The 13,482-nt window shown below is 37.7% G+C and overlaps 1 protein-coding gene across 1 annotated transcript in view; it reads left to right on the forward strand.

Annotated features, from left to right (window-relative positions):
- LOC105919706 (CUB and sushi domain-containing protein 1) overlaps positions 1-13,482 on the forward strand; it is a 201,299-nt gene that overhangs the window by 98,147 nt on the left and 89,670 nt on the right. The window contains exons 23-29 of the mRNA XM_036136395.1: positions 3,517-3,633; positions 3,734-3,847; positions 5,534-5,629; positions 6,712-6,915; positions 7,886-8,010; positions 8,460-8,556; positions 9,860-9,964. Of these exons, the coding sequence (XP_035992288.1) occupies positions 3,517-3,633; positions 3,734-3,847; positions 5,534-5,629; positions 6,712-6,915; positions 7,886-8,010; positions 8,460-8,556; positions 9,860-9,964 (858 nt within the window). The remainder of the gene's footprint in view (positions 1-3,516; positions 3,634-3,733; positions 3,848-5,533; positions 5,630-6,711; positions 6,916-7,885; positions 8,011-8,459; positions 8,557-9,859; positions 9,965-13,482) is intronic.

The following is a 13,482-nucleotide window of genomic DNA, read 5'->3' on the forward strand; positions in this document are numbered from 1 at the left end:
AGATGAAGGCAGGACCTCTAGACCCAAGGGTTTGAAAAAAAAAGAACAATAAAAATCAATGAAAAAATTCAATCAATATGACAGTCTAACATCAGGAAGAGAAGTAAGACATGGAAATTATTACTGTGACGCTTTAGGAAACAAGAACAAAATAGGGAGAGGCAAAAGTATGAAACAACTGTACACAGGAAAAGTGGAAATGAAGTTTCAAAAGAATTTCTGATTCACAATGTGAAACAATTTCACTGAGCAAACGGCTAAGATAATGGACCCAGTTGTAATGTGTACACTTCTGGTCTCATAGACCTTGGCACATCTTACAGAAAAGTCCTCAGGGTCTCACGAATGCCCTACTGTGAAAACTGTAAGTGCTTGAGGGCTCTCTGGTGTACTTTTTGAGCCTTTCATGCTCGGTTTTCACAAGACCAAAATGCTGACGTCTTTACTTGAAAGAGCAACCCTCAAGGGTGTGTTTAAGGGGATGTTCACAGCTAATAACTGGTAGCATTTAAGCTTTATGATCTTGTACAAAAAGATCACATCGTCACATCTCAGCACCACAGCCAGACCCCCTGACTTTGGCAGCAGATTAATTCACAAAATGTTGTTCAGTGTCTCTTAGAGCACGATCACACTTTGAACTCATACACTCTCACATTTTCAACAAGCACAGGGGCGATGATAATTAAAATCTGTTAAGGGTCACAGCTAATGACGTCGGTGGATAATGGATCTGACCTGCGGAGGTTCCCTCTGTAGCAACCGCAACAAGACGAGATGAGCACAGGCCAGAAAGGGTGAGGAAAGGAGGAATAAAAATACATGGAGAGAGTGTATTGTGTGTGTTGGAAGAGATGACATTGACCGATGGGCTTCTTGCAGCTGTTTTGCGCGGTTACTTTCAGAGACACTTACATAAATGTCAGTGACCTCTGCCTTATTAAGAGCATAAGTGTGCACACACCAACATACTGTACATAGGCAAAAGTTCTTGCTCTCTTGGGGATGGTAAAGATGAATTGAGCTATAGTTAGGCCCGTTTCTCATAGGTTTTGCAGTCACTGTACACGTTAATAGGCTTTTTGAAATTACACTGCAGTGCTACAGGAGATCCCATACTGTTTTTGAGTACTGGCCGCAAAAGTTTAGTCAGTTAATGTTTGTCCTGCTGTTTTTTGTTCGGAAACAATTACCATTTAAAACAGGGTTTGTCAAAAAACAAGTGCAGTATGTGCAATTATTAATCTGATTTAGAGATAACTATGTCCTCAGTTGTCTATTAGTGCCAGAGACACTGTCTTTTTTTCAGAACCATCTGTGTTCTACTACCAGAAGGAACAGCACATATTTTGTTTAATTACATGTATAAGTTTTTACATAAGGAGTGCAAGATGCAAAAATAATGATAGTGTACATGACTGTGTACATGACCTATACAATGTCATCAAAAGGCAGCAATCTTTTACTTTAGACTAACCAAGTCTTTGAGCCACATTGACCCAGGTTTTAAATGGTGACAAACATGTTTTAGTTACACAGGGTAACTAAGCAACCAAATATAGTTAGCTTCATGCAAAAAAGAACATAACAAAAAAGGTGAATGGAATGATCGTACCAACATGTTCGATTGCACTGGGCAAAAAAATGAAACAAAAAAAACACCAACCAGAAATCGTGCATTTAGTTTCAAGTTTAAAAAAAATTCAAATCCTATATTTGCCGCAAGTATACGTCTCAGGGTTTTTAGACAGGCGTCACCTGTTTACATATATTAACCTTAGATTTTCCATGTGTCTGCTACTGTGAGCCAAGTTCTGTTTCTTGTTAACACTGTGATCACATTCACATACCGACATTTGTTTATAGTTGGGAGCTTCTTAGAAAAAGGACACTTTGATCTAATAGATGTTGAGCTGTTTTTCTGCCACATTTCAATGTAAAAAAGTTTTGCACTGCACTAGTAATGAGATAAGGTGGGGGTGTTTCTCTTACACTTTCAACTATCTGATTAAATCTGCCAGTCTGAAGATAAAACTAACACAAAAAGAATATTCAGAATTGATCTATGAAGTTTGGAAACAAATCTCACACCTTATTGACAATTTAACTGTTATAGCAGCTTGTCTGTTTATGCACACAGGTGAGTTGAAGTGAATCCATTCTATGATATATGGTGTGACCAAACGTAAAAAACCCAGTTCTTGTAAAACAGCCATCTAGAACTCACAGTTGTCATCTGAATGTTGCTTGGCCTGCAAGATCAAATTTTATGCGTAATTTCACAGCCCCATGATTATCCATTACACAAAAAAATGTTCCCAGAATTCCCAGAATTAAGTGGATCAACCAGCACCACCCCATCACCCCCTTCTATTGCTATTCAGGGTAGTGATTTGCAGAAACAGGTTGTCAACTTTAAAATACATTGAGAGAGGTTGAAAAGAAAATGGTCTTAAACAGGTAGAGTATAAGCTTGCCTGCAAGCTGAATTCTCGTGGTATTTGTGTGTTCACAAACACACGAGAATCTATTGTCCAGCTCCCAGCTCAACAGTTCGAGACTGAACCAAAATTGGTTAAGCCAATAACATTGCAGTATTATGGTTTGAGGTGGGAAATACTATTGTGACAAAAGCAAGAGCTTCCGAGCTCACAGCCGAACCAAAATAAACATGGAACCGCAGGAGGAGGCACACATAGCTGCTTCTCTTGTTGTGGTTGTGATTGGCTTAAACCAACCTTTTATAACTTCTTATAACTATAGTTTTATGTTCATATTTCTGGATGAATATTTTGACATTGTATATCTAAAACCCAATGAAAATAGTCCACTAATCCAAGTTTGACTTGGACAAAGTACGAAGCTGAGTTTGAACACCCAGTTTTGAAAGGTTACGGTAAATGTTTTCATGCTTAGCCAAGACTGTATATTTTACAATTAGATTCAAGGGCACCAAGTTGTGCTTACATTTTCTTTTGTGTATTAGGAATACTTTGTTGTAGCATCAAGAGGTGATGTTGAAGCTCAGAATGCAACCAATATCAAATTTAGAGTATATAGTAGTCACATGGATGTATGTACTGTTTATCTAACAGATCAAACTGTGCAGGTCATTCTCATTAATTCAACTTTATTCTTTCAGTACTTTTCCCCAGAAATTATTCAGTGCTATTTCTTTGTGTGTATATTGAATTTTGGGCAGATCTGACGCTAATACAGTATAATACACGTCAGAAGGATTTTTTTTTTGTGTCTTATGTTATTACACGCAAGACACACAAGACAAGGTAAACTGCCTCTCACCATTGTCACTTTCAGAGGACTGAAGTCATTTTATCATTTGCCAAATATCTTTAATAAAACATCTGTTCATAAAAGGAGAGGCATACTTATTTTTCTGAGAGTTTATCTGAGGAGAAAGGCAAACTTTTTTTCCCAGGGTGGTTTAAAACTGGCTAATTGTGATTGAATGGCTTGAATTACACACTTTGTAATTATTTCTTTATCTGTGAATAGCTCCGTGTGGGGGACACTATGGTGGATCAGAGGGTGTTGTTTTGTCCCCAAACTATCCTTTAAACTACACTGCAAGACAGTTGTGTTCCTATTACATCACTGTTTCTCCACAGTTTGGTAAGTACTTCATTAGCTGCACTGAACATGGTGACATTCAAAGTTGTTCTGATAAAGGTAAGAAGGAAGTTTCATTTTATTCCCTGTATTTGTTTTGCAGTGGTCTTTGGTCAATTTGCTGTTTTCCAGACTGCAATGAATGACTCAGTGGAGCTGTTCGATGGACCCAATGATAATGCTCGACTGCTCAGCTCCCTGGCTGGATCCCATTCAGGTGAGTATGTTGACTAGTGCTAGATCAAAACACAGCTGAGAAACTTTAATGTGGTTTAAAGTATCATGAAACGTATAGTTAAACTGCTGTTAAGCTCACTTTAATTTGAATAACATTGTATTATGGAAAGCAGCTGTTCAATCCTAACACTTTAAATTTATTTTTTCTGTCATTTTCCATATCTCCTTATCTTTAAAAAGGGGATATTAATGAAAATGTGTGTGTGGGAAAAAAACAGTTCTCAGGGCTGTACAACTGGGCACCAACAGTTCTTATTCCGATTTATTTGACAGTGATTTATTTGGTTGAATTTCATCACGGGATATCTTTACAAGAAGAAATCAGTAGCTGAGAGAGTCTCAGTGGTATGGTATGATCTGCAGTACAGGAGCAGAACCCTCCACGGGTTTGCATCCCCTCCAACTTTGAGTCATCCAAGCTTGGCAGTGCTTTGAGTCATTGCACAGAATCACAGTGCATTGATGAAATCTGACAGATGTTGCAAAATCGATGTATATCACAATTTTTTTAAGGCAATATGAGAAAATATTGATTAACATTGCTCATGGCAAACTGTGATGCCATTGCTTTTGAGTTTTACTTCAAATGTGAGTTTCTGTGTCATTGAAAGCATGCTCACTGCAGGGAAATATCCAAGGAAGTGACATTAGGTTTTCTTCTCTGGAGATCATGGCTCTATATATGTATGTCTACTTTGTGTTCAATAAAGAATAGGACTGCAGCTTAGAAAGATTTGTTATACTGTTTAGATGCCAAATACTTTGATCATAGGAGAGAAATAACAATTGATTTGTAAATAGATAGGTTTTGGAGAGCATAGATCTTCTTCTTTTTGCAATTATCTGCACTTTTGATTTTGTGCAGTGCTGAATAGATCATCTTTTTTTTCAGAAGTGGTTCTGCAAATTAAGCTGTTTGTTTCCAGTTACAATCCATTTTAATAAGCGTCATGGGAAAAGGCCAGATTGAATAGCATTCAAATGCCTGACTTGTTTGAAGTTCATTTTAGTTTTTGTTTTCCCTTTTGGAATGAAAAAAGAATGAAAAACAGCAGGTTTTAGAAAATAATTTATCTATATCATTCTTACTTACAGACACACAAAGGGGCAAAAAGCTTTGTGCCACCTAACTGGTTGATTGTCTTGGCACAGAAACAAATTAACACACAAGCATGCTTACAAAATCCGCACGCACGCACGCACGCACGCACGCACGCACGCACGCACGCACACACACACACACACACTTACACACACATCATGACTGTGCTAATGATGATTCTAAATGTCAGCCACACCAGGCCACATTTGCCTCATATGATACTGTTTCTCCCTCTATCTACCTTTGTGTTTGCTTACAAATCTCTGTGGCTGCTAGATGGTATGCAATGCATTTTATTTTCAACCAAAAAATTATCAATAAGGGTAAATGTTTGCTATAAATGTTAATATGAACCAGTGCAGTTAAGTGGAGACAGTAAAGGGTTGGCATAAACAGGCTGCCACTGCTGGTGTGTGTGCATGGATGCTCACATGAAACAGTTTTTTATGTGTAACATTTTGCTTAAAACTGAAAAAACTGTATTTATTAAAAAAAAACATTTAATTTGGTTTTAGCTTTTACTTTCATTTGAAAATCATGTGCATGTGTGTGTATTGATTTCAGGAGAGACGTTGCCACTGGCAACATCCAATCAGATCATGCTTCGGTTCAATTCCAAGAGTGGCCAATCAGCTAAAGGCTTTCATTTCGTTTACCAAGGTAACGCTGTGGTATTTTTTTCTCACTTAAATACTGATACATCTCACTAGATGAAAAATCATAGAAAAATAGATGTATTTTAGTAATTAAGTTGAAAAAGTAAATCACTTTATTGTGTAAAGACACCGTTATGTGTTTCGGGTGTTCTCCAGCTTTGTACATTTGTGGATTTTGCCTTACAGCTAATGAAAACCCCAAATTCACTTTCTCAGAAAAAAATAATATTCTCCAATAAAAATTAAACTGGGTTTACACACATAAAATCCAATGAAACGTCTGGATATATTGGTGTGTGGTGACTCATGAAGTATTGGACCTGGCTACAGTTCTTACCTTCAAAATCTGGCCAAAATTCTCAATTGGTTTTGTTTTAAAATCCTTTTAAAGGCTGATGCTATCCCTGTTGCTTGTGCAGCTTATTCCTTAACAATTTTATACTTTCAATCAACTTTCCATTGATATGCTTTGACACAGTCTTCGTTGAGAAGTCTACTTCTTTAGCAATGCTAAAGACTTACACTCTAGGTCAGCAGTCTTTCCTAGGAATAACTTGAAATAAATGGTAAATGGACTGAACTTTTATAGCGCTTTTCCAGTCATGCTGACCACCCAAAGCACTGTACACTATAGCCACATCCACCCAATCGCTCTCACTAACACACACACATTTATACACCAAGACGAAGCTCAGTAGGCAACTTGGGGTTAAGCGCCTTGCCCAGGGGCACATCGACATGTGGCAAAGGAAAGCTGGAATTGAACCGACAACCTTCTCATTGCCAGACAACTACTCAACCCATCAAGCCACAGTCACCCAAATACATGACTTTCCGTGTTATGAATCTAATACTACTAAATATAAAATATGAGTTTAACCTTTCTTTAAAGAAGTAATAAAATAAGTAAACTTAAGCTCTTTTCAGAACTACCTTTAGGTTTATTTAATTTAAAGAGAGACACCTGTATATACTGTACGTAAAAAGTACTTATATAAAGGTAAGCCTGAAAACTGTACAAACTCATTCATTTCTCTTTGTTCTCTTCTCTCTTTCAATGCAATTGAACTTATTTCCTAATTATAGCTGTGCCTCGAACAAGTGACAGTCAATGCAGCTCTGTGCCAGAGCCTCGGTATGGCAGACGAATTGGCTCAGAGTTCTCAGCAGGCTCCGTTGTCCGTTTCGAGTGCAGTCCTGGCTATCTGTTGAAAGGATCCAGTGCAATTCGATGTCAGGCTGTACCAGGTGCCCTTGCACAGTGGAATGCATCGACCCCCACGTGCATAGGTGAGGCAATCAAACCTGCGGTGCAATAAGAAGATAACCAGCAAATCAATGCAGCTCCGAAATAAAATTCCTTATCAGATTTTGATGAAATTATTAAATTAGAAATTCACAAAAAAATCCATCAGTTTGCGAAAGTATACCAAGAACCAGTTAAACTTTTTTTTTTATAAGTAAAATAATCTGGTTAAATGCTTAGCTCACAACAAATGTAAATGAAGTAATTCATAAAATCTTGATTACCTATATGACAGAGTATGCTGTATGAGTATATTGATATATTTGTTGGTTTATTTGTGATCACACACTATCAGTTTCAAAGGTTTCTGTGCAGCAGTTTCTGTTCCAAAAGCCTGTTTTTATTACAGCCAATTAGAGACTGTGGCTCGTGTTGCTTTATTTTTTTTTTTTACTTTTCAGTTTAGTCTCTATTCCAAAATATTTTAATTTCATCATATAGTTTATACATGTATATTGTTATATGTGTACTGAAAAAGATTTTAGATTATTTAAATAGCAATATTGTAATAGGTATTAGTTGTACAGTTCAGATAACTATATTTGATACCATTGTAGCATTGTTTTTTTTTTTTTAGTAGTATTGCTAAGAAAGAAAGGGATTGAAGTCTGCCCACACACTGGTTCTGTCTCCAAGAACAAAAGTAAAAATATAAAGAGCAATGGGAAAAACACCTTTGGTAGTTTTTGCCTTCTGATTAATCATATTGCAATAGTCAATCAAAGCAGTTGTCTTTTCATTTTGACTGCAATTCTAACAAACTCAATATGTGCAAGTGTGAAATTTCAGAGCTGCCATTTTGCAAACATGTAAATAATGCCTATTTTGTTTTGATCCGTTCAAAAAAATATTTTTTTTCAATCGTACTAGGCTATGTTCCACCAGCCTGGTATAATTAAAAGCTACGTACTTCATCTTATGCGAGGAAACTTATACTTTATGTTTCAATTTTAGTTCCCTGCAGTGGCAATTTGACTGAACGCCGCGGTACAATATTGTCTCCTGGCTATCCCGAACCTTACCCAAATGCGCTAAACTGTCTGTGGAGGATCCATGTCAGTGAAGGAGCTGGAATACAGGTACTCAAATCTGCATGCATTTATAAGTGGTAAAGACATTATTAGTAAATCTGAATATTACTTAAAACATCATTATTCCAATAACTCAATTCACTAAGTGAAACACATTATATAGATTCATTACACACAGACTGATGTTTTAATGCCTTTATTTCTGTATTTCTCTTTTTTGCCTACAGCTAATGAGAACACGAAATTTACATTAGAAAAAAAGATCAGACAAATATTAAAAAACAGAAATGTGGGTTTAATAAAAAAGTATGTTTATTAGCTATTTAAAGATTGTTACTTTCAAATAGATAATTTTTATCTGACAAACAAGCCTCATCAGAATGCATATTTTAATTTATTGAATAGAACTTTATGTAAATTTTAATTAACCAATTATACAGGATTCTGGTAAACTCGCAAGATGTTTTACTCAGTGATTGTCATTGTTTACTTGTCAGATCCAAGTTATGACGTTTGCGACTGAGCACAACTGGGACTCTCTAGATATCTATGATGGAGGGGACATGACAGCTCCAAAACTGGGATCCTTCTCAGGTATGACAGCATGACCACCCAAGTACATAGATCACATACATAAAACTACAAAGACTGCATGCAAAAAAAAAAAAAAACTATATGGTGGATGAAACATGATTATTCCTATACCAGGGAGGCACATCCACAGATGTTGAAGAATTCTAAAAGCATAAATGTTTATGGTTCGAACATAAAGTGGTGAACAATAATGATTATAAATGGAAAAAAGGCAAAGAGAGAGACACTAAGAAGATAGTCACTAATGAATTGTGATCTAACCTTTTACAATTTCCCTGCAGAATTTCCCTTGCGCCCTGCCCCAAGCAGATACCTGTCACACAGCTCTCACACATAAGACATACCACCTATAGGGCCACACACACATGCACATGCACACACTTGCACACACATACAAGAATGTACCCTTTTATAAAGGACACACCTGGGAGCTGCCCACTATAACCATGCTGATCTAATGTTGACCACAGAGTGGCTTTAGTGTGACAGATAAAGCTTTTCTATTAAGAATGCTACAATGCTTCTTGTCCGGAGTGTTGTGCAGCTTTTATAGATATCATTTCAAACCTTTCTTTTCAATATAAATATAGGTTGTAAACTATGAATAAGTTACAATAAGACTTTTACAGCATGATCATTTTAACAAAAATCCCACTATTTCATATTATCACAGTATTTACCACAAAGATTTCAAAGAAAAAAAATTATTTTCAACAGCTATTAAAAAACACTTTTACCTTATCATTTATAGCTATAAAACACTTTTATGATTACAAATTTAGACATTTACACTGTACAACCCCTTACCCCAACCAAGCAAAATCTCAAAACTGAACCACATGAAAACTCAAAATATTAATCAATCTGGGGTTAAGAAGTAATAAGATTAATCTGTTGTTTCATGACCAGAAAGATTTCAGAACAGCCAAAGACGCATCATAAATAGCAACATATATAGGGACTGCGCAAAAGACACAAAACATAACATAAAAGCATAAACTTCTGAAAAAGAGTCACATAAAAGAAATATTACTATTACAAAAGCTAAGCAAAGCCAAGACAGTGTAGACATTTTGTAATTTTAAGATAACTGTTTGATAAAACATTTTCTTATTGTAATTTTTCGAAGCAATGCTAAATAGTACTGACCACACATGCCTGTGTAAATTCTCAGTTATCCGGGTCATCGCAACAGCAAACAGGCTTAAGGCTTGCCTCCAATTTAAGCCTGTCTGCTAGTACTGACAAACCCGTGGTGCACAATACTATGATGTTTCTGTGTATGTTTGTGTGTGTTGTACAGGAACAACAGCTCCTGCTCTCCTCAACTCAACATCCAATCAGCTGCTTCTGCGCTTTCAGAGTGACATCAGTGTGGTGGCAGCAGGCTTTCACCTGGAATACAAGAGTAAGCTAATGGAGATCGACTGGGTTCAAAGAGGAAATGCTTGATGATGTAAAACGAACACAACTATTAAATTGTATACTTTCTAACCAGAAATGCACATAAACACAAGCACACAATTCTGCTGCCAAAACTTCGACATCAAATAACGAGAGTCAGTGACCTGAACTGGTATTGCCCGAGAGCACACACACAAGCTGAGCGCTGCATTCTGGCACACACACACACACACACACACACACACACACACACACACACACACACACACACACACACACACACACACACACACACACACACACACACACACACTGCTCACCTGGAGGGACACAAACAAATTTCATGTAGGCCCAGACCCAAACACAACGTTCCTCTGCCTGTGTCAGGCATGCACATAAATCCGATGAAAAAGAAGGCACATGGGTAGACAACTATGTAGACAAAAACTGGCATAGACACGGGCATTACCGTCATACATTTACACACCTGTCAGGGCATAGTTGTGCTTTTCAGTTCTTTGTACTTGTTTTAGCTTAGAATCACTTCTAGATCAATGAGCATGTCCCCTTCTATGAGAATATATAAGAGTTTTAGTTTGTATGAATGAGCATTTCGTGGTGTTGAGGTTTATAGGTGGGTGCACACATTCACATCAGTGTTTTTGGCATATCTCTGTGAGCTGACATGCCATTACTAGGAAGGAAAACCTGGAAGACCATGTTTTATTTTTGCCTCACAGTACTTTTGAATGAGGTTATTCTGAGATTCACAGCTTAGCTTTTATCATCAAACCCACACTTAAGAGTTCAAAGCATTTAAGAAAGTTTTAGAATAGAAATTTTGCAACCCCCATATTAAAGTCAAGACTGCAAACATTTCTTTTCTCTTTTTTAAAGCAGTTCCAGTACTGATTTAGAGTCAGTGCCTGGGTTACAACTGTTTCCTTTTTTTGACTGCCAAAATAATAGTACTGTAGCACCAACTCTTTGTAGATTCGGAATTAAAAAAATCTGTTTTTATTAGGAATAAGGATTATATCAAAGGTAGAGTTGGTGATTTTTTCCAGAAATCTAAGTAAGAAACACCCAAGTCCTTTTATGAATAACAGCACATGCGCAGTACCATCTTACCTGCTCTTCCGCTTCACATGGGGATCGTGTGAAAAAATCTCCCAAATACATTCTTGTCATATTTCTTTCTCCTGAGGCCTTTCTCTTCTCCTCATAAACTTGTAAGACAGTTTGCTTCTTGTGATCCTCAGCCATTTTCAAAGTTTAAGGTGAGAGCAGCGGAGCAACAATGAGCAGCCAACACTGAATTTAACTGGATACATTAAACACTAGAAGTACGCATGCGCAGCAAGCATGCAAAATCTAGCAAGGAATGTGCACGGACATTGGCGTAACCTGAGTGCATCACAATGATTGGAATGTGGGACAACCAAGAGATAAGGTGATACCCCAAGAACTTGAGTGACAGAGGGATGTGAGGACAGGGCTAATCCACTGACCAATCCCTGCCTTTCGAACTGAATGGCAGGGATTGGTCAAAATTTTCACAGGCCTGCAGGTTTCACAGAGCTCTAATGTTTTTTTCTTTTTTCTTTCCTTTTTCTGAATACATAATGTAATGACGCTTCTTAGTATGGAAGGACCATTTCACCCAGTATAACAAAAAGTGTCACTTTATGCTAAGCACACCATCTTAAACACACCATTCTCAACCCTAAACACAAAGCAAGAGCTACACTGATGATTCTTTGTCATATTAATTAGAATAGACCAGTTAAAATCCAGACCTAAATCTAAATATGGATATATGGCAAGATTTGAACATGACAATTCCCAGAATCTGTCCGAGCTTTAGCTATTTTTCTAAGAAAGAAACATTCAGTGTCTTGCTCTAAAAAGCTGGTAGAGATTTACCCCTGAACATTTTCAGCTGGACTTGCAGCAAAGGTTGCTATTACAGATAATCAGGTTGTGCATGCGTAAAGTTTGGACAGCTACCTGTCCTAGCAAATTATAATAAGACCACTTCTTGAAATGCAAAATTTATATTATAACTTAATAGTCTCTTGTTAAAGGATTTGATTCAGTAACACAATGTTCTTTTTATTTACAATTACCTATTCAATGTATGATTTACAGCAATTTAACATATAATATCTACGTTTTATACTGTTGGTGTGCTTTAAATGGCAAATAATTTGTACTTGCATAGCACTTTATCAAGGTCAACGATCCCAAAGTGCTTTAGATTGCAATCAGTCATTCACCCATTCACACACACATTCACATGCTAGAGGTGGTGAGCTATGTTTGTAACCACAGTCGCGCTGGGGCAGCCTGACAGAAGCAAGGCAGACATAAATCGGCACCACCAGACCCTCTGACCACCGTCAGCAGGCAATGCAGGTGAAGTGTCTAAAACTGTTGGAGCGGTGGATCAAACCAGCAACGACCTCTCTAACTCTTGCGCCACCGTCCCTTTAAACCTGAGTTAATTTCCTTGGATTGCTCGCTTCATTTTGCAAGCATGAAATATCATACGTACTGTGGGGTGGAACAAAAGAAAAAAACTGTTTACCTGAAATGTGAGTCTCAGTTCAGCTGGCAGCCTTGTTTATACATAGATGGTTTAACATTTGGTTCTAAAACGTAAAAAAGTTAAAAGTTTGGACTGGAGATTTGGTTGAATTGTATAAAGAAAGTAGTACAACTGGGTAGAGCCAATGACCGGAAAGATAGATTATTTTATGGGAAATGATACACAGCAAACAATGTTGTTGAGGATGGTAAAAGGAGGCAATGTGGAGAGTGTTTTCCACGAGTCATCGTCATCACCACAGTCTTGAGAGAGTCAAGCTCCTGGTGGTTTTGGCTGCAGTGGTGGACGAGCCATTCCACCTCCTATTTATATACAGAGTTTTTATTGGACTGGGTCAGCTCAATGAAAGTGGTGTTACCTGCAATCCTACGGCGCTTCACAGATCGGTATGCTGAGGTGCAGCCATTTATGTACTGTGAGAAGAGAAGTGGGGAGTAAACACACCTGTGGGGGGCACCTGTGCTATGAGCTGGATGAACCTCTTGTGGATAATTACTGGGCTGATGGTGTTGAAAGCCAAGCTGAAGACCACAAATGGAAGCCTGGTGTACATCCCTGGATGGTCAAAATGGTGCAGGATAAAGTGCAGTCCCAAGTTGACGCCATTATCTGCTGACCTGTTTTCCTAGTAAGTAAACTACAGGGGTCCAACTGGGTGCATGTGATGTCTTTCAGATGCTTCAACACCAGTCAATCAAAGAATTTCATGACCACAGAGTGACTGGTCTTCAGTCATATAAACCTACTGTGGTGAATTGCTTGGGGGCTGGGTTGACAGTGGAACACCTGAAGATGCTGGGAAGCTCATACAGCTCCAGAGACTTGATGAAGATCTGAGTGAAGATGGGGCCCAGTAAGTCACCGTAAGCTATCAGGCAGAAGGAGGAAATTTTCTGGACTTCTGAAACTGA

The sequence above is a fragment of the Fundulus heteroclitus genome, chromosome 4 (assembly GCF_011125445.2).
Source record: "Fundulus heteroclitus isolate FHET01 chromosome 4, MU-UCD_Fhet_4.1, whole genome shotgun sequence".
In the NCBI taxonomy this organism is placed as follows: Eukaryota; Metazoa; Chordata; class Actinopteri; order Cyprinodontiformes; family Fundulidae; genus Fundulus; species Fundulus heteroclitus.